The following is an 18,053-nucleotide window of genomic DNA, read 5'->3' on the forward strand; positions in this document are numbered from 1 at the left end:
TTGCATGCTGTTTGTTTAGCATGACCAAATTATATGGAAATGGTTTGCTTCCTGATTGCCACATTGTCTCCAACACGTCGCAAATTTAGTCCAGTGTCTTTTCCGTGAAGGTGTTATAAAAAAAACTTTACCAGTTTTCCAACAGAACTCTCTCCACATGTTTTAGCTTGATGTTTTCTATTGTTTCTATCTGACGCCAACTCTCCCATTCTTCTCTTGTCAAAGATATGTGTCCTTCCTGTTCCCATCTTTGTTTGAGATACATTGTGTCCCCCTTTTGTTGTTGTAGACTATTATAAACCTTTGAAATAATGTTTTTGGTTCTCCCCCTTGGTAAGAGTTCCCAAACATCTTTAACATTGTGTCTCTTCTCATCTCTTAAACCTCACATCATGTGTCGCAGGAACAAATTCCTGACAGCCTCCCTCAGGTGCTCCCTAGTTACCACCTTGCTCCAAAGTTTCATTGAAAAAGAGATTCATGAGTTACCCAATTCAATCAAAGTATTTGCCAAATCTATATCACCAACTGCAGCTTGAATTGGAAATACCTCTGTTATTGAGCTTTCCAACTCCTTCCACTTTGCACAATAGTCTGGATTACACTAGTGGTGGGCAAACTCGGTCCACAAGAGCCGGCGTCCTGCAGGTTTTGGAGGTTTCCCTGCTGCAACGCAGCTGATTCCAATCAACAGAATCATTACCAAGCTTATGCAGAACCTGCTGATGAGCTGATCATATATCAGCTGTGTTGGAAAAGGGAAACATCCAAAACCTGCAGGACTCCAGCCCTCGAGGACCGAGTGTGCCCACCCCTGGGTTACACCAACAAATTAATGGCCTTATTTGAGCAGGTAATAGTCTTTCAAGTTTGGGAGGCACACTCCGCTCTTCGCTTTCAGCAGTTGCAAAGTCTAAAACCTAATCCTTGGCTTCCGGCCCTGCCATATGTATCTCAAAATTTGTTTATTCAAATCATGAAATTCCTGGTCTGGCACCTTCAGCGGAAGGGACTGAAACTAATACAAAAACCTTGGTAAAATTAATTTTTTTATAGATTGAACCCATGAATTGAAGCCTTCCTTTATCTTCTCCTTTAAGGAATGATAATTATGCGAAAATAATTTTGTCAGGTCTTTAGGGATGTTTATTACTAAATAAGTAATTTATTCTGCATCCCACTTCAATTCGAGCTTCTCTTTCAAAGTAGCTGAGGGTGTGTAATTATAGCTCAGAAACTGTGTCTTGGAGACATTCAATTTATAGCCTGAATGTAGGTCATACTTTTTAGGGTGGCGGACAATTGGATCCGATATGTACACCAATAAGTCATCTGCAAACAATGATCATTTTTGTTCCCTTCCTCAAGCTACTATTCCCTTAATATCTTTATTACTTTTGATCCATTGGCTCAACGACTCTTATGAATATATCAAACAACAGGGAGCTTAGTGGTGTAGCGATAATTGATGTTGTCTTTTGGACGAATTAGTCATTTGATCGGCGATTGAGGAAGTCATAATTCCCTCAATCGCCTATAGGGGCACCACATTCTGTTTACTTTCAGTTTTGGAGAAACACAACGAATAAAATCAAAATCCTCATTTATTTATTCATAATCTGAAGTCGCCACATTCAATGTTCGTGGTTCTTTGTATTAATAAGAGAATTACTAATCCACTCGGACACAAGCACGATTGAGACTGAACTAGATTTAGAAAAAACATTTATTCACTACGGTTACACATACAGAATCAAAACACTGCCTACCTAACTATAATACGGTGAAAAGAAAAGGGATAAGAATGAAGCTAATACAAATTAGAAAGGAACAATTTAACGAGGTAAAAAGGAAAGGTTTGACTTGCCAAATCTATGAGATATTTGAAATAGAAGTTGCACCAGCAATATGTCAAATTGGCTATTAGACGTGCAACTTACTGGAGTGAGTTGAATCGAGCTAGCGGAGGGAAGGTCGATTGAAAAGGCAAGGCAAAAATAAAAAAATATAAAAACATTCCACAGTTGGATGAGGTGCAACGCAGCTCGGGCTCAAAGTGGATGGCGCTTTCAGGTGAGGGCGGGGGCTTCAGCCGGAGTTGTACTCTTGGCGCGCCTCTCAGCTGCCCAAATCCCGCTGCTTAGGCCGAGATGCGCTGCGTGCCTGCGTCCCGTGGGAGACCAGCCGTTGAACCAGCTCACGCCGCGACGGGACGCTCGGAGGATGGAGCAGGTACTGGTTGATGCACGGGGATTACGCGCTGCAAGAGTCCAAACTGTGGTTGCGGGGTGACACACGGGGTGACGGAAAAATTAGTCGGCGACTTCGTCCCACCTCGGTGGGACGAAACACAAAAAAAGAGAAAAATAAAAAAAATGAAAATGAGAAGCAAAAAGTCCGCCTGGCAGGAGGGCGCACAGCAGCGGTTCGGTGCGATCGCCAAGTCCAAGACACTTGGTCGTTCGGGGAACAGAGATGCCACGTGGTTGAAAAACGTGGCACGGCACCAGGGAGTCCTTTTGTCAGTTCTGGGCCAGACGGGGTGAAAAAGGTTACCTTCTTTACTGTCCCTCCTTGTCCTGTCTTCTGAAAACCTGAAGCTTCTCCTTGTATTCCATCCTTCACTCTCTTTGGCTGTTGCTTTCTCTCCTGCTAGTGTGTCAGGTGAAGTGCTGTATCCTCTCCAGAACCGAATCCGGGTGTTTGATGACTTGCACCTGCATCCCTCTCTTAGCCATGCCCTCCATGGCCTCCCCTGCTGAATTACACAACACCGTCCCATCTGCATAGACTCTCAGTTTGGCCGGGAATGGAGTTTGGAACCTGATTTTGCTTTCCTTAAGCACTTTCTTCGCTTCGACATATTCCCTGCACCCGTTTCAACACGTCAGGCACATAGTCGTGATCCAAGTTTATTATTTTCCCATCCAGTTGAAATCCTCGTTTTTGTCAAGCTAACTTTAGCAGCTCTTCTTTCATTCTGTAGCTTGATACTTTAGCTACAATGGACCTTGGTGAGGCAGCCCCTGATGGCTTTGGCATCAATGCGCGGTGGGCTCTTTCTATTCAAAGTTAGAATGTTTCCGGTAGCTCCAATACTTTACGTAGGACCTGCTCCACGTAGATCACCATCAATGGTGAGTTCTGCTCATCGCCCTCCTTCACCCCGTGTATACGGATGTTCTCCTGTCTGGAGTGGCTTTCAAGGTCTGTCAGCTTGGCATCGAGGTGTATTTGCAGTTGTAAAAGTTCAGTTACGGCTTTCTCTGCCCTTTGCAGCCACGTCTCAGTAGTTTCCACTTGCTTTTCCGGCTTCCTCGGCCCTTTGCAGCCACGTCTCAGTCGTTTCCACTCCACTTGCTTTTCCGCCTCTTCAATTCTTGCGTTTGTCTTCGAAATTTCTTCCCGGATTCCATTCAGTTGCTGGTTGTTGTCTTTACTGATTCCTCTCAATTCCTTCAGAATGAGGCCAAGCTCCACTCTTTCACTTTTCTCTTCTTGTGCACTTGCGTCGTCAATCTCCGCCATGGTGTTAATAGTCAGTTTCCTCGGACAACTCCATCCGCAATGCTTTTTTAAATTATTCGCTTTCTGCATTCTCGCTGCCCAATCTCACCAGCACTCCCTTAAATCGTTTCTAACCAGTTATTCGAGTCATTGTGGGCGAGTCGGGAGCGCATTTTCTAGACCGGAAGTCACAGTTGGGTGAATTTATATCAAAATGTTTGTACATATGTGGTGTCCTCCAGGGATCAGTATTGGGGCCAAAACTGTTTATATTGTATATTAATGATTTGTGCATTGTGTCTCATTTATTGAAGTTTGTGTTATTTGCAGATGACATAACTATTTTAGTTTCTGGTGAGAAAATGCATCTTATTTTGGATACAATTACCTCCGAATTTAAGAAAGTAAAAACATGGCTTGATAAAAACAAGTTATCAATAAATTTAAAGTTGTGTTTGGTAATGTTAAAATAGGGAACTGCGCAAGATTGCAAATTGAAGGTGTAGATATAGAAAGAGTAAATTAGATAAAATTCCTGGGGGTAATTGTTGATAATACAATCTGCTGCAAACCACACATTAAATATATTGGATCCAAACTCTCTAAAAGTATCTGCATTCTGACAAAAGTATAAAATGTTCTCAACCAGAAATAATTACACATTCTGTACTGCTCTCTAGTATTACCATATTTAAATTATTGCTGAGAAGTTTGGGGAAACACTTACAAGACATCATTACAACCTCTGTTTCTGTTGCAAAAAAAGAGCTATTAGAGTAGTCCATAATGTAGGATATCGCCACCACACCAATACACTGTTTCTACAATCTAAAACTGTAAATTCTTTGATCTTGTGGAACTCAATACTGTACAATTAGTGTATAAAGCTAGACATAATTTACTACCGGGCAATATTAAAAATATGTTTTCAGAGAGACAGGGAGGTTATGGTTTGAGGGGGATTCATAACATAAAGACAAATTATTCAAGAACAACACTGAATAGTTTTATTATTAGTAGTATTGTTGCTATTGATAAGGAAACAATATAAATGTATATGTAAAAGTATGGCAATATTTGCACAAGGCACACTTCAATGTGTTCACTATTAATAATTACTATAATAACTTTTGTTATTAATAATCAAGATATATTAGCTGTATACTAGCAGTTTTTTTGTTTACTATACATACCTACTATTTATTGTGTAACGAATGTTAAAAGGGGTAGGACCTGATAAGTTTATGCTTCTTCCTACTCCTTTTGTATGTGTAAATGTGTACCTCATGATTGGATGAAATACTGTGACATTTTCTAATGTTGCTTTCATTGCTTGAATGTTGTGTTTGTTGTTTTGTTTTAATTGTTTTTTTGTTTTTACAATGTGTTTGTTTTTTCTTTATATACATGTTTGCAATCAAATGGGTTATACGGTCTTTTACCAAAAATAGATAGATTTAAAATAAGATTTAATGCAGGCGTTCCCAAGTCCAGTCCTCATGATCAAGATCATTACCGGGCTTCTGCAAAGCAGATTCAGCTGCATTGGAGGAGTGAGACATGGAAAACAGTCTGGATAGGTATCGAGGACCGGACTTGGGCACCTCTGATTTAATGTAATGTAATCATGAGAACCTTTATTATGGGGGAAAAAAGACAGTGTATCATACATATTTAATATATTACAGTATATTTCTGAACATTCGGTGCACCGTATTATTTGGTGCAACATCAATGAACGGGTCGATTTTAAAACACTTTCATACATAAGGCGCGCCGGGTTATGAGGCACATTATCTTTCTGAAGCATTGCTAGTTTATTTTAAATTAGGGTGATCAGTCGTCTCGTTTTGGCTGGGACAGTCCTGTTTTTGAGAAAATCTGAATGCCGTTGACACCTTTTTATCTGCTATTGAACTGCCTAAACTTAGTTAGCCAAGAGGAACAGTATGATCTTGACTTACACTTTTCGTTAAAATAACTAGAGGAAGCCTTGGGTTTGTTGCAGGTGGACAAGTCACCAGGGGAGGAAAAATGTACCACAAAATTCTACAGGGCATTCAAAGATTTACTCCTTACACTTCTCATGGAAGCTATTAAATTAGTCCCTAAAACTCAAGCACTTCCTGAATCGTTTTTGATAACTATAATGTCTGTGGTTTACAAAAGAAAATAAAGATCCGCTGAAATGTTCTTCATAACAGCCAATTTCCTTATTAAATGCAGATTATAAATTCATATCTAAGGCTCTAGCTAACAGACTCCGTCAATATTTGCCTCATTTAATAAATCCAGACCAGAGTGGCTTCATTCCAAAACGCTCATCACCTGTGTCGTTTCTTCAACATTATCCATTCTGCTAAATCTGACAGGGAACCAAGCATAGCCTTGGCTTTAGATGCGGAAAAAGCCTTCAATGGATTAGAATGGCCATATATCTTTAAAGTGCTGGCTACATTTGGATTTGGTCCGTCATTTATTAGGTTAGTAGGGACTCTTTATCGTTTTTTTTAAACCGGTCAAGTCGACAAGGATGCCCTTTGTCCAATGCGCTCTTTGTCTTGGCAATTGAACCTTTGGCTGAAACAATTAGGCAAGACATAACATAAAGGGATTTAAAGTGAGCCAAACGGTTCACAAAATTAATCTCCTAGCGGATGACATCATTTTATATCTTAAAGACCTTGGCGACTCTCTTTCCAGACTGCAAACTGTACTGAACACGTATGGTAATATTTCAGGTTATGAGGTGAATTTGGAGATGAGTGAAATCCTTCCACTGACGGATTTAGATTGTTCTGTATTTAAAGGTACTACTCCATTCGGATGGCCTGCTCATGGTATGAAATATCTTGGCATAATCGTAGACAGTAACCTAAAAAATGTGTATAAATTAAATTATGTCCCGCTGCCCATGAAAATAGGGGAGGAGCTATGTAGGTATTTTAATCTATACCCATTCCATTACCACAATCCTTTTACAAGATTTTGAATAGTCATGTCAGACAATTTATATGGCATTGTCGGGTACCCCGAATATCCTTGGCAAGACTGACCTGGTTTGGGGGGTCTCCGTCTTCCTAATTTCAGACACTACTATCTAGCGGCACAAATGAGGTTAATATCATCCCTCTTCGAGGCCTGTGCCCCTTTAGAGGCACAGATTAGATTATATCCCCTAAAACAGAGGTAGGCAAGTTTGGTCCTAGAGAGCCGCAGTTCTGCATGTTTTTGATGTCTCCCTCCTCTAACACAGCTGAGAAGCTCCTGCAGAACGTAATTATGAGCTGATGATTTGAAACACCTGCGGGTTGGAGGCAGGAGGCACAGAAAACATGCAGGACTCTCTAGGACCAAACTTGCCTATCCCTGCCCTAAAAGAAAGTTTCTGTTGTAATTTTGTTTATAAACGCAATGTAAAATCTGTAAACATCACAACAGACAATCCAATACTAAGACATTTAATAAATATTTGGTATGAGGTTCACAAAAGTATTGGATTGACAATGGGACTGTCACCTAAAACTCCACTAAAACAAAACAAACTCATTCGTATGACTTTTGACAATAACATTTTGGGTATGTGGTACCAGAAGGGAATCAAGCATTTAGAAGATTGTTTTGAAGGGAGGGGGGATTCATGTCATTTGAATAATTGAAGAGTAGATATGGCTAGTCCACCCAGACTTTTTTTCTGTTATCTTCAAATACGATCATTCTTAAGTACTAGCTTGGGTGCTGATATGATTTTACCTGCTATGAATAAGATTGAAAAATGTATTTATGAAGGAAACCAATTAAAGTTTTTTTTAAGAATGTATCGCTTGTTGATGACTGGAAGTCGAAAGCCAGGTTTACATAAGTCTAGGTTGAAATGGGAGTCGGATCTCGGTATTGCAATTGATGAACATTTACGGGCGGATTTGTACCAGAACAGCCTTTCTACTATCATTAATGCCCGATATAGACTGACAAATTATAACTTCCTACATTAGTTATAGCTCACTCTAGAAAAACTACATTCTTTTAAATGAACAGCTGTGTGCCCCTGTAAAAAAAATACTTATTGTCTCAGAAAACTATATGCCATGTTTTTGAAAGTTCGGCAACCGTATTTAGACCATATAACTGTTTCAAATGACTGACATGTCTCATATCATTATCAAAGGCTGACTTTTTCTTTTCTTTTTCTTGCTGTGGGGGTATTGTTTGTTGGGTTAAGGTTGTATGTTTTTACCTTACCTGGATTGCTGTGTTTGTACAAATTGCTGAAAAATCACAAATACAATATTCTTAAAAGAAAAAAAAACACCAACACCAAATGCTCGAACCCGTCCGATGAGGGGAGTGAGATGTTTTTAAAGTAATCTTAACAACTCTGGGCATCTGTCTTTCATAAACATCATGAGCACCCCCTACAGAAATGCGAGATCTCGTGAGACCGGGGACATTACAAGAATTGTGCCTTAGAAGCGAAACGCTCTTCAATGGTAACACCTACAAGTCGAAATTGTACTTTATCGAAATAGTACAATAAAGATGACTGATTTCGGAGCGACTTCTGAAGCTGACCTGTGATTAAATTTCCCAAAAAAAGGTCTCACACTTACTTAAAAAATAAAATTTACTGTAAAGGAAGTTTACATATATAGCGCTTTTGCCTACACCATATGGTGCTCAAAGTGCTTTACAAAGGCTCACATTCACTCATTCACGCACACATTCATACATTAGGAGGTTGTTGCCATGCAAAGAACTGCCGTAACTTGCTCAAGCACACTTCCACAGGGTATAAATTGAGGATCAAACCCCACAACCTTTGTTGAGAGATGATCATGCTACCATTAAGCCATGCCAACCAGGTACTTACCATACATTATATGGTCTATGTTCAATACGCAGTTGCAGTTACTTCTAGAAATTGGAATCACTTCTTCTCGAAAATCAGTTTTAAAAACAGATAGTTGAGTGTGACTGAACATGCAGTCAAGGCTCTATTTTCATGGACTTATGATTCATTCATTTTTCAGCCTACCAGATGCCCCAGGGCTTGGCCTGTCATTTCCAATTTCTATTACTAAGCCACACAAGTGTGAGAAAAGGTGAAGATGGTTGTAACTGCCATAGAGAAGGGAGTAAGTCAGTAGCGTATTTCAATCTCCTAATTAGTTCCCCACTTCCTATTTACATTTTTAAAAGGACCATAGTGTAATGGTGTCTTTACCAGGTAGTGAGGCACTTAAGTTTTTCAGCAGATTGTTTCATAACTTGTTGATAATGCAATGATGTACTAATATTATAAATGTGCTTTTGATTAAGTTTAATGCCCTTAAAATGCATGAACAAAATAAATACAGGGGTAGTGTTGAAAAGAGGGGACACGAGATAACTGATGATACATTTTAGAGCAAAAAACAATGTAATACTTGTCTCAGACTTCTTTCTTTGTATAATTTTAATTTCTACTTTTATTCATATCAAATTTATTTCCTAATACTTTGACTGTTAATATTTATTCATTTGAATCTCTCATTCTCTTTAAAATTTAAAGAATGTTTGAGACCACTGGTTTGACTTCACACCTCCCACTCTGCCTTTCTAGATGGAAGCTTAGAGAAGGGCGCCTGCTTTAAAGGCAAACTTTATAGTTTTTGCACAATGTCCATAAAACATTCAAGATAATGTCCCAACTTGGCTGTCCATCTGTTCTTCAACCGGTAACAAGATGACGAGCCGCCTGTCGTCCCTGTGGAGGATAGTAGGTTGGATCTTCTCCTTCTGTCCTTCAGAGGCAGGTTGATTGATCTTTGCTTTCCCAGCTCTTCCCACAGACACATTGTAGCTGGGAAAGATCCTGATGTTAACGTCCCTCATGATGCCTTGGGTGTCTGGATTGGTGCAGACAACTCTGCCAAGCTTGAACTGACCTCTGAGCACATTCTGGTCACTTAGCCAAACGATGTCTCCAACAGTGACGTTCCTCTCTGTTGTATGCCATTTGCTTCGTACAAACAGGTTGAGGCCAGCAAGTTGACTCCAGAGACTCCAGAATTTGTTCACTTCCGCTTGCATTGCTCTCAGCCTCTTGTATGGGTAGCTAGAATAGTTGAATGTTTTAATGTCCCCGCTTGGACATGCTCGACCGAGCAGGTACGTATTTGGTGAAACATATTGAATGCAGCCCTCTCTGCTCTGCACCCTGGCATCAATCAGACGGTCATTTGCTAGGCTGGTTGCTATTTGAAGAGTTGTTTGGAACTCACTGTAAGTCAGCCCAGACCCTTTTCCAAGGCCATGTAGTGCTCTCTTTACAACACGCACTGCAGCTTCTGCAGCGCCATTTCTGTGTGATGAATCAGCTGGATGAACCTTCCACATCAACTCAGTTCCATTTTGTGCGGCCATTTCGTCCAAGGCTGGTTGAATAATATAATAATAATAATAATAATAATAATTCATTTAATTTGAAGCACCTTTCAGGACTCTCAAGGTCGCTGTACAAAATGTTAAAAGCACAATACCAAATAAAATCGATAAAACAAGGTAAAAATAGATAAATGATGTGAGAAATGTAATGTAAAAGGTATCATTACAGATGGGTGGAATGAAACAGCTTAAACAAGTAGGTTTTAGGTTTAGTTTTGAAGAGTGGGAGGGAGTCGGTGGCACGTTGGTCAGGAGGGAGGGAGTTCCAGAGCTTAGGAGCAGAGTAGCTAAAGGCTTTGCATCCCATAGTGACGAGGCAAACAAGGGGAACATGGAGTTGGAGGGTGGATGAGGAGCGGAGTGATCAGGCAGGAGTAGCAATGTGAAGAAGGTTAGATATCTAAGCAAGGTTATGTAGAACTTAATAGGCAAGGTAAATACATTTGTAGTGAATTATTTGTTTAATGGGGAGCCAGTGGAGTTGTTAAAGGATGGAGGTGATGTGGTGGGAGGTCGGGGTGCGTGTAATGATACGTACTGCGGAATTTTGGAGGAGTTGAAGTTTAAGAAGAGATTTATTGGGGAGGCCGTACAGGAGTGAATTATAGTAGTCAATGCGGGATGTAATTAAGCTGTGAACAAGAATGGCAGTGGCGTGAGGGGCAAGAGATGGGCGGCGGCGAGAGATGTTGCATAGATGGAAATAAGCTCAACGAGGAATGTTATTGATATGTGAGTGAAAGGAGAGGTATACTGTCAAGGATGACACCCAGACTCTTAACCAGAGGGGAGGGAGGAATGGGTGTATTGTTAATGGCTATATTAAAACTGTTCAGTTTGGTGAGAGTGAATGGGGTGCCAACAAGTAGAAACTCAATTTTGGAGCTGTTTAATTTGAGAAAGTTTGAAGAAAACCAGGTGTTGGAGGCAGAGGGCGAGGGCGGCAGGTGGAAGGACTAAAGAGGATCTGGAAGAGAGGTAGAGCTGGGTGTCATCTGCGTAGCAGTGAAAATGGATGTTATATTTGCAGAAGATGTCACCAAGTGGGAGAATGTAAATGATGACGAGAGTGGGCCCCAGGACCGACCCCTGGCGCAGGTTATAACAGGCTGAGTACTTGATTTATGGGATTTTATCTGAATGTATTGAGTACGTTCAGAAAGATAGGAGGTGAACTAGGTGAGAGGTGCGTGGGTGATGCCAATAGATGCCAATCTGTGCCAATCTGTCAAGGAGTATGGTGTGAGAAATGGTGTCGAATGCTGATGTTAGATCAAGTAGAATGAGAATGGAAAGTAGGAGTCAGAAGCTGTGAGAAGGTCGTTGGATGGACGGAAACCAGATTGAAACTGTTTATAGATGTTATTTGAGACGAGGTGTTTGTTTGGCAAAAGATTTTTCAAGATTTTTGGAAATGAATGGAAGGTTGGAAATGGGTCAGAGGTTATTGAAGTTGGATAGATCTAGGCCAGTTTTTTTAGTATTGGTGTTATAGAAGTATTTTTGAAAGAGCGGGGAACAATACCGGTAAGTAGGGAAGAATGAATAATATTGGTGATGAAAGGGGCAACTGAGGACAGGCAGGATTTAACAAGTGTTGGGGCAAGTGGATCAAGATGGCAGGTTGTGGGTTTTGAGTTGAGAATAAGCTCAGATATGGAGCGGATGGATGGAAGAATAAAGTTGGAGAACAGGATGGTGGGGGTTAGAAGTCGGGCGGTAAGATCAGCTGAAACTGGACATGGAGTCAGATGTTGATGAATATTACTGATTTTGGAAATGAAAAATGACATGATTGAATTACAGGTGTCGGTGGAGTGCATGTGTGGGGGGATGGTGTCAGGGAGTTTGGTGATATTAGAGAGGAGAGAAAAAAGAGTTTTGGAACTGTTTTTTGATGTGTTTGAATCAGTCCAGAGTAGTAGGTAGATTTGGCTGAGACGATATTGTCCTTGTAAACACTTAGGTGTTTTTTGTAAATTTCTTTGTGAATAGGTAGTCCAGTTTTGTTGTAAAGACGTTCCAGTTATCTTCCTTGAGTTTTAAGTTGGCGGAGAACTGCTGTGAACCAGGGAGCAGAATGGGTAAAGGAAACTGATCTGGTTTTCAGAGGTGCATGAGAATTCAGGAGTGAATGAAGATGAGTATTGTAGTGGGAAACAAGGTTATCTAGGGAGCTGTTGGCAGTTGTTGGAGGAAGGTTGGTAATGTCCACCACCAATCCTGAATTTGCGTGCTGTTTTTAATCTCTACGATCCTATTTGCAAAAAAATGTCTGAAAGCCATAGCTTTCACGCTGTATAGCCCAAGGACTGTTAAGATATCAATTAAATGGTACCACCTCCCAGCTTGGATTTGGCTGTGATGCTCAAAATACTTTTTAGCCGTGAAACAACATTGCTCCACACATTTCTGCTTTGACGGCAATGCCTTTGCAGTCCAGGGGAGTTAATTTGGCCTTTGACTCCACGAGCCTAATGATTGGGCCTTGATGTGAGTTCCACCTCAGGTACATCACTGCTCCATAAGCATGCTCGCTTCCGTCAGAGAATGTGATTGCCAGAAGTTTTCCAGTAAAGCATGGGGGAGTAAAGTTGAATTACATCCTCTCTTAAGCCGTGCGAGAGAGCTATGTCCCATGAGTGCTTGACTGGACAACAAGCAAGAGTCATTGCTTTGCCTCCTGGCTGGCAGTTTCCACAGCGACAGCCGCCACATTTTGGTTTGCATGCTGCGCCAATACTGTCCCACTTCCACTACTCTAGGAAGTCACGATTTGCAGTTAAGGTGCTTGGCTGCTGGAACTCGGTGGTGGCGAATTCTTCGTCTGGTAGGTACAGCTCTGAAACACAGCCAGTAACCTCCTCGTAACTTGCAGCTGCTGCTCTCATTGACCGTGCAAAATGTGTCTTAGTCTTGTGGGCTGAAACAGTTACGTCCTCAAAGAGGTCAGGATGTGTCCCACCAACTGTCCTCCCTAGTAGTCCATCCCAAAGCATGAGGTCTCCAATGGTTCTGACTCTTTGAGGCGCCAGCTGACCTTCTCTATGGCTTATGAGCAAGTTTATCTCCTTTGATCTCACAAGTTCGAGTGGTATATCTGGGAAAAACCGCTGCAACTGCTTTGGTGTCACATTTTTGTGGACATCTGCAATGTGGTCTAGTCCATAACAAGTCATCTGATGTGATCTCAGGGTGCCCTTCGGCGTCTTTACTCTCATCTTTAAAAGGTACCGCTTTGTTTCCACACAAACTCTCATCCCTCCAACTCCATGGACAAGACAAATTTCTTCACTTCTGCGGTTCAACTTACTTGCGGCTTTATGGGTTTTGTAATTCTATCTGGGGCCAAGTCAATTAACGTCCCAATTTTTTGTCTGGCATTGGCTGTGACCTCCAGAAGCATCATGATTACTGGCAGCTCTTGCAGTCCACTTTCCCACAGAAGGCTTGGTTGCTCTTTCACAGTACTGAGAGCTCTTGATGTTGTGTTTGAAAACACATCTCGGCATTGCTAGCAAGTTCTGGTGGGAGTTTGCCCAAAAATTACTTTTGCTCCTCTGTGTATTTACTTCTGCTCTTCCCCTCTTCAGAACTGAATTTGCTCTTTTTCTGACTTGTACTGCTTTTCTTCTCTTCAGCACAGGGGCACAGATAGTAGTGATGCTCAGGCGTGTGCTCATTTATAGTCTTGACTTAAACACAAAAAAGAAGAATTACAGTATGAACCATCATCATGAATCTCAAGGCATCTCCTGCATGCTCCAAATTTTCCTACTGCAGCTTTTTTTCTCTCCAAGTTTTAGCCCTTGTTTGCAGAAATAGAGCTTCTTTCTGTGCTTCCCATCGCCACAAACCACACAACCTATATGGCCACTCTCCAACTTTGTGGACTTGGTTCTGGTCTCATATCAGTCTGGGTTTCTCTTTTAATATGTTCCTCTTCCCTCAGTTGCTCGAGCTGCTCACAAATGTTTTCTTGCTCTTTAAGGGAAAGTTAAGAGACTGTCAAACTTTCCTCCTGTCGGCAACAGAAAAGCCATTCCTTTTTAAGATTTTCTGGATGTTTGCTTTTAATTGACTTTGTTACTAGTGGATTTTGTATAGCCCTGTGTCCCCGAGGTCACTCAAGTCTAGCAGTACCTTCTCCCCAGCTTGAATTAGCTCCACTATTTTGCGTGGCTGGTGGCTTTTGACAGCTGGCATCCTTTGCAGCTCCTCCACTATTTCAATCGCAATTGTGATTGGGTTGCCATTGCGATTTTCAAGGACACGAAAGATGTCATCTGCAGTATCGTAGGTGGTAAGGCAAAGGTCTATTCTGTTTCGGTCATCCACACTGTCCGACAATTGAACTTTTTTCCCTTCTAGTGAACCAGTTGGCTCACCCTGCCTTTGGAGTGCTTCACAGTCATTTTTCCATCTGTAAAATTCACGTTTGATGCCAGTAAACTTGGGAAGGGACGTTGGTCTTAGTTTCATAGTTGATATGGGATAACTTGGGGTTATGGCTGTCCGCATTCTGTCGATGTCCTCCTTTATCCTTGCCTGTATGAAGTCAGCCTTCCTAGATATCAGCTTGGGGAGGAACAGTTCCAGTTCCTTCAAGTGACTTTGCAGTTTCCCCTGCTATCTTTTCCACTGGCCATGCATCTCTTTTGCTGTATTTACCAGTCCTTGCAGGTGGTTCAGCATGAAGTTACCATCAGGCCGTATTGTAGAAACATGATCACACACAGTTTGGGCTGCTTGTGGTGCTGTGGACAACTCAACATTTCCAAAGTTGACCCAAAGAGCCTCCTGAATCAGAGCTTTGGCCTGTTAATAATTATTTATTTGAATCTCTATCATTCTCTATAAAATTAAAAGAATGTTTGATACCACTGGTTTGACTTCACATCTAATACAATGATAAGTAATTCCTTGTGCAAAGTTAACTCTAGTATTTAAACAAAATTAAATACAACTTAAGACTTAAGGATGTTTTCACACAAAAATAAAGGAGTATATCATAATTAAGACAAAACAAATATTTGTCAATCATGACAAAAGGAGCTCTGAAACTGTTTGGAGCAGGGATGATACCTTTAATTCATTTGTTTTGGGTAGCCACGGGCCAAGCAGTTAAGGATCGCCACATGGTGATCCTGATTCAATTCATCAAAGGGCAGAAAAACATCCACACCAAGAACGGTGGGTGGACTCATAGTTGTGGAGTCATTGAACAAGACAACCTAATGTTTTTACAATTCTTGCAGAAGTAAAATCTCTTGGGCTAGTCAGCCAATCTTCAGTGTGGTCACATCATCACTTGGTTAGGCAGCTTTGAGGTTCGAACTCAGTGCAGTTTTTGGGGTTCATTGTGGAGCAAGGCCAACTTAAAGCTGACCCAGTCAAGATTCAGGCTGTGGTTGAGTGGCCAATTCTGACAACAAAGAAGCAGCTTCAGAGGTTCTTGGGTTTTGAGAGCAGGACCTCTGATGTGGCTTCAACTGTCAATCAAACCACAAATTACAAAATCTTTAAGTCTAAAAAACATGGTTAGTTTTGCCATTAGTTTCAGTTGTCGGATAGCGGGTGAGGGCTCATTTTGTGAACTTTTTTTTAATGGTATGATTAACTCTCTCAAACATATGATGTATCAATACATCATAAGCGTCATAGTCGCTGCGTACACATCACATATAAATACGTCATAAGATATTTTGTTATGCACGAGTGTACAGGAAGGGCTGGCACAGCTTCTGACTGAAGTAACAGGCTTGACTGCAATGTTATTGAAATGAAGAGGCCAGCAGGTGGCAGCAAGTATAAGATCAGCCAGTATCACGCAAGGATCTTGTTGCAGAAGAGAAACAGGAAGTGTAGATTGGGACTGGGAGTGTCCTCTGTCACTACTGTGTGTTGTAGAGCAGCGGGGAGGAAGCAGAAAATTAGCAATCTGCAGAACAAAACAGTTAACCCTGCAGGGTTGCTTTTTGGCTTAAAAAAGCACCATCATCGGGTCATCAAAGCATGATGGCGGCGATCGAGTTGCTGCATGTCAAGGAATGACGTTTCGTTCGTCGAGCAAATGCAACCAGCAACCGTCGAACGATGATCCGCGGGGTTAACTGCTCGTTTCAGCGGTCACGACGACCCCTGGACGACTGGATGCTGCAGCGGAGCTATAGTCAGACAAGCCAATTGTTTCTTTTTATGTGCAATAAACTGTTATTTTATTATCAAAAGCACTTTTTGGAATGCTGTCTTATTGCACGAAAACATTATTTAGATGTTTGAGCTGTCACAAAAGAAAAAAAACTGTAGTGTTAAAGTCGATGTGCTTGAAATGTTTGTTTTACAAAAAGCTCTTTTTCTACGTTTTGTTCTCAGGAAATGGAATTTCGACAAAACTTGGCTATATTATAACGCTGATAACTAAATAACGGAAAAATATAGAAATACACTTCTTGTTTTATGATGAAAGAAGAGAGTCTAATATTTCTTTTGGTATGTTCCATGTTTATATAGCAACAGAACACAATATTCTGTGGGCCTTGCAAAATCAGTCAAAATCCAGTAAAACGGCTGGTATTGAGGAAGGTTGCTCCAATGAAATTGGCTGGTATTCAATGAATTAATAGAGATGTTCGTTAGATGGACTGGTGTTGTTCTCCTGACACAGACACAATATATGAGGTGTTCAAAGCATTTGTGTCTTATCAGGACTAGTTCTCTCAGACCAAGTGTTGATTCGTGCATGCGTGCGTGCATGCGTGCTTGTGTGTGCGTTTGTGTGTGCGTGCATGTGCGTGTGCTTGCGTGTGTGTGTGTGTTGGGGGGGGGGGTGCGTGCGTGCGTGCGTGCGTGTGTGCATATATCAGTACAATTCGGGCAGCAGTCCAGGAGACAGGCTCTTGTCAGACACAAATCACTGTTAGACAGTTACTAATGAGGGCCATATTTACTGCTACATTAGAGGAAAATGTCACTACACATGTAGACACACAGAAACAGACACAACCTTTATACACATTAATGCACTCAGCTGTTCATATGGCAAATGACAAAGGATGTATTGTAAGGACCACCTTCTCCATCTTTTCCAGTGTATAGGTCCCGTTGCACTTTGCAATTTGCCAAAATAATTCCTGCATTTGAAATTGAACTTCTGTATACAGTGCTCAGCGTAAATGAGTACACCCCCTTTAAAAAGTAACATTCTAAACAATATCTCAATGAATACAAAAACTATTTCCAAAATATTGGCAAAACCAAGTTTAATTTACATCTGGTTAACTTATAATATGAAAGTAAGGTTAATAATATAAATTCGATTACACATTTTTCAGTTTTACTCAAATAAGGGTGATACAAAAAATGAGTACACCCCTTAACAAAAATGACTAAATCTAGTACTTTGTATGGCCTCCACAATTTTTTATCACAGCACAGCTTCTAGGCATGAAATGAACAAGCTGCCAACATTTTGTTGTATCAATCGTTTTCCATTCATCAAGAATGGCCTCTTTTAGAGACTGGATGCTGGATGGAGAGTGATGCTCAACTTTTCTCTTTAGAATTCCCTAATTGAGTTCAGATCAGGAGACATACTTGGCCACTGGATCACTTTCACCCGGTTCTTCTTCAGAAATCCAACAGTGGCCTCAGATGTGTGCTTAGGATCATTATCATGTTGGAAAAGTGCAAGACGACCAACGGCACTGAGTGATGGCAGCATCTTTTCTTTCAGTATTGAGCAATACAGCTGTGAATTAATGGTGCCATTAATGAAATTCATCTCCCCGACACCAGCAGTACTCATGCAACCCCACATGAGGACACTGCCACCACCATGTTTCACTGTAGGCACCACACATTTTTCCTTGTATTCCTCTCCTTTGTGACGCCATACAGTTTTGAAGCTATCCGTTCAAAACACTTTTATCTTGGTCTCATCAGTCCAGAGTACGGAGTCCCAGTAGTCTTCATCTTTGTTAGCATGGGCCCTGGCAAACTCTAGGCGCGCTTTTTTGTGCCTGGGCTTCAGGAGAGGCTTCCTCCGTGGACGGCACCCATGCATACCGTTCCTCTGCAGTGTACGCCATATTTTGTCATGGGAAATAGTCACCCCAGTT

General features: G+C 41.2%; 1 protein-coding gene across 7 annotated transcripts in view; it reads right to left on the bottom strand.

Annotated features, from left to right (window-relative positions):
• bcas3 (BCAS3 microtubule associated cell migration factor) overlaps positions 1-18,053 on the bottom strand; it is a 419,103-nt gene that overhangs the window by 177,453 nt on the left and 223,597 nt on the right. The window contains exon 23 of one of the 7 annotated variants that reach the window (XM_086081201.1): positions 15,364-15,425. The exons of the other annotated variants lie outside the window; for them this stretch is intronic. Within the exon in view, the coding sequence (XP_085937327.1) occupies positions 15,379-15,425 (47 nt within the window). The 3' untranslated portion in view covers positions 15,364-15,378. Of the gene's footprint in view, positions 1-15,363; positions 15,426-18,053 lie in introns of those variants that run through there. 7 annotated transcript variants of the gene reach the window in all.

The sequence above is a fragment of the Leptonotus elevatus genome, chromosome 7 (assembly GCF_054856555.1).
Source record: "Leptonotus elevatus isolate MCC_2025b chromosome 7, RoL_Lele_1.0, whole genome shotgun sequence".
NCBI classification, from domain to species: Eukaryota; Metazoa; Chordata; class Actinopteri; order Syngnathiformes; family Syngnathidae; genus Leptonotus; species Leptonotus elevatus.